This window comes from Gouania willdenowi, chromosome 12 (assembly GCF_900634775.1).
Source record: "Gouania willdenowi chromosome 12, fGouWil2.1, whole genome shotgun sequence".
Taxonomy (NCBI): domain Eukaryota; kingdom Metazoa; phylum Chordata; class Actinopteri; order Blenniiformes; family Gobiesocidae; genus Gouania; species Gouania willdenowi.
In genome coordinates this window covers 971,406-972,749 of record NC_041055.1, presented here as the reverse complement: position 1 = coordinate 972,749, position 1,344 = coordinate 971,406, and the positions used below count along the sequence as shown (strand labels likewise).

At 35.6% G+C, this 1,344-nt stretch overlaps 1 protein-coding gene across 2 annotated transcripts in view; it reads left to right on the top strand.

Annotated features, from left to right (window-relative positions):
* Window positions 1–699, top strand: part of LOC114473567 (kinesin-like protein KIF2A) — a 23,470-nt gene extending 22,771 nt beyond the window's left edge. For both annotated transcript variants that reach the window (XM_028463284.1, XM_028463283.1), the window contains one exon: window positions 402–699. In XM_028463284.1, coding sequence (XP_028319085.1) covers window positions 402–487 — 86 coding nt within the window. In that variant the 3' untranslated portion in view covers window positions 488–699. The remainder of the gene's footprint in view (window positions 1–401) is intronic.
* The last annotated feature ends 645 nt before the right edge of the window (window positions 700–1,344 follow it).

Genomic DNA, 1,344 nt, shown 5'->3' with positions numbered 1-1,344 from the left:
AGTTAGAAAGTTTACAAAAAACCCAGTAAAGCATGAATATATCTTAGTTAAATGTAAGTTAGTGTTTTGTGAACAATCATAATATTCTTTATTCATATTACACATTGTTAGCACTCAGTGATGGAAATAATAAACACTTGAGTTGTTTAAGCTAATTTATTGTTTTCATTGATTCAGTCATTTACCAAAACACATTTAAATTGGAAAACTTTGCTTCTCATGTCAAATATTGTTCGGAAATTAATTTAGATGAATTAATTACAAAGTCTCTAATTATTTAACTTAAATGTTTTAATCAAGTCCCACCTCTAATGTTAAGATTTCATGCTGTACAATCCATATTTGGTCGTTTGTCTAATGTCCTCCTGTTTGGTCAAACGTCTCTAAACTCTCTGTTTCAGACAAAGTGAAGTCTTTCCGCTGCACGCTGCAGGAAGAAGAACAGGCTAGTCAACAAATCACTCCCAGGAGGCCTCGAGCGCTCTGAGAACCTGCAAACTACACATTACAGATTAACCCTGATGAAACCATTTCCTGTTCTCCATCTGTAACGCCTCCTCGTCCTCCTCCCGTTCTAACACTGTAAAACGTTCTTTATGTAACACGTTCACATGGTTTACATTTGGTTTCATTTTCTCAACGTTCTCCTGTTCCAGCCTGTGTTTGTGTTAAAATGTTGAATAAAAGCTTTGACTGAGACACTAAAATAGCTGACTCATCATTAGCAGCATCAGTGCTCGACCTCCAGTAATATTTGTTTTTTTTTCTTTTTTTACCTTGTCTACAACAAAGGGGGGGGGAGGGGGGGGAGAGAAACCAAAGCTCCTCAACGGGCCGGCAACACAGCAACACGCCGCCACCCATCGACCCGGGATGCATGCGCCGCCCCCGAGCAGTAGCCACTCCCCCAATAATTAATGGTAATAACAGTTATTTTTATAAAAGTATATTATTGATTATAAACTCATAATATTGTGATACACACACACATACGTGTGTGTATTCTCTATTACACCTATATAATGGAGAAAATATTTCCAATAGGTAATTCATTATATATATTAGCCCAATGGGGAAAAAATATTTAGTAATAAATATTATTTAAAAAAATTTATGTAACAGTAACAATAATAATATTCTTAATTATTGATAATTTTAAGTGTAATATTGGCTCAAGCATATTTCATGTGCTCTATACACACACACATAATACACAAAATGACTCCACAACCCCAAACGACTCATAAACATCACCTTTTTTGTGGTTCAGCGTTTGATGATGATGATGGTGATGATGATGATGATGATGATGATGATGGTGATGATGATGATGATGGTGATGAT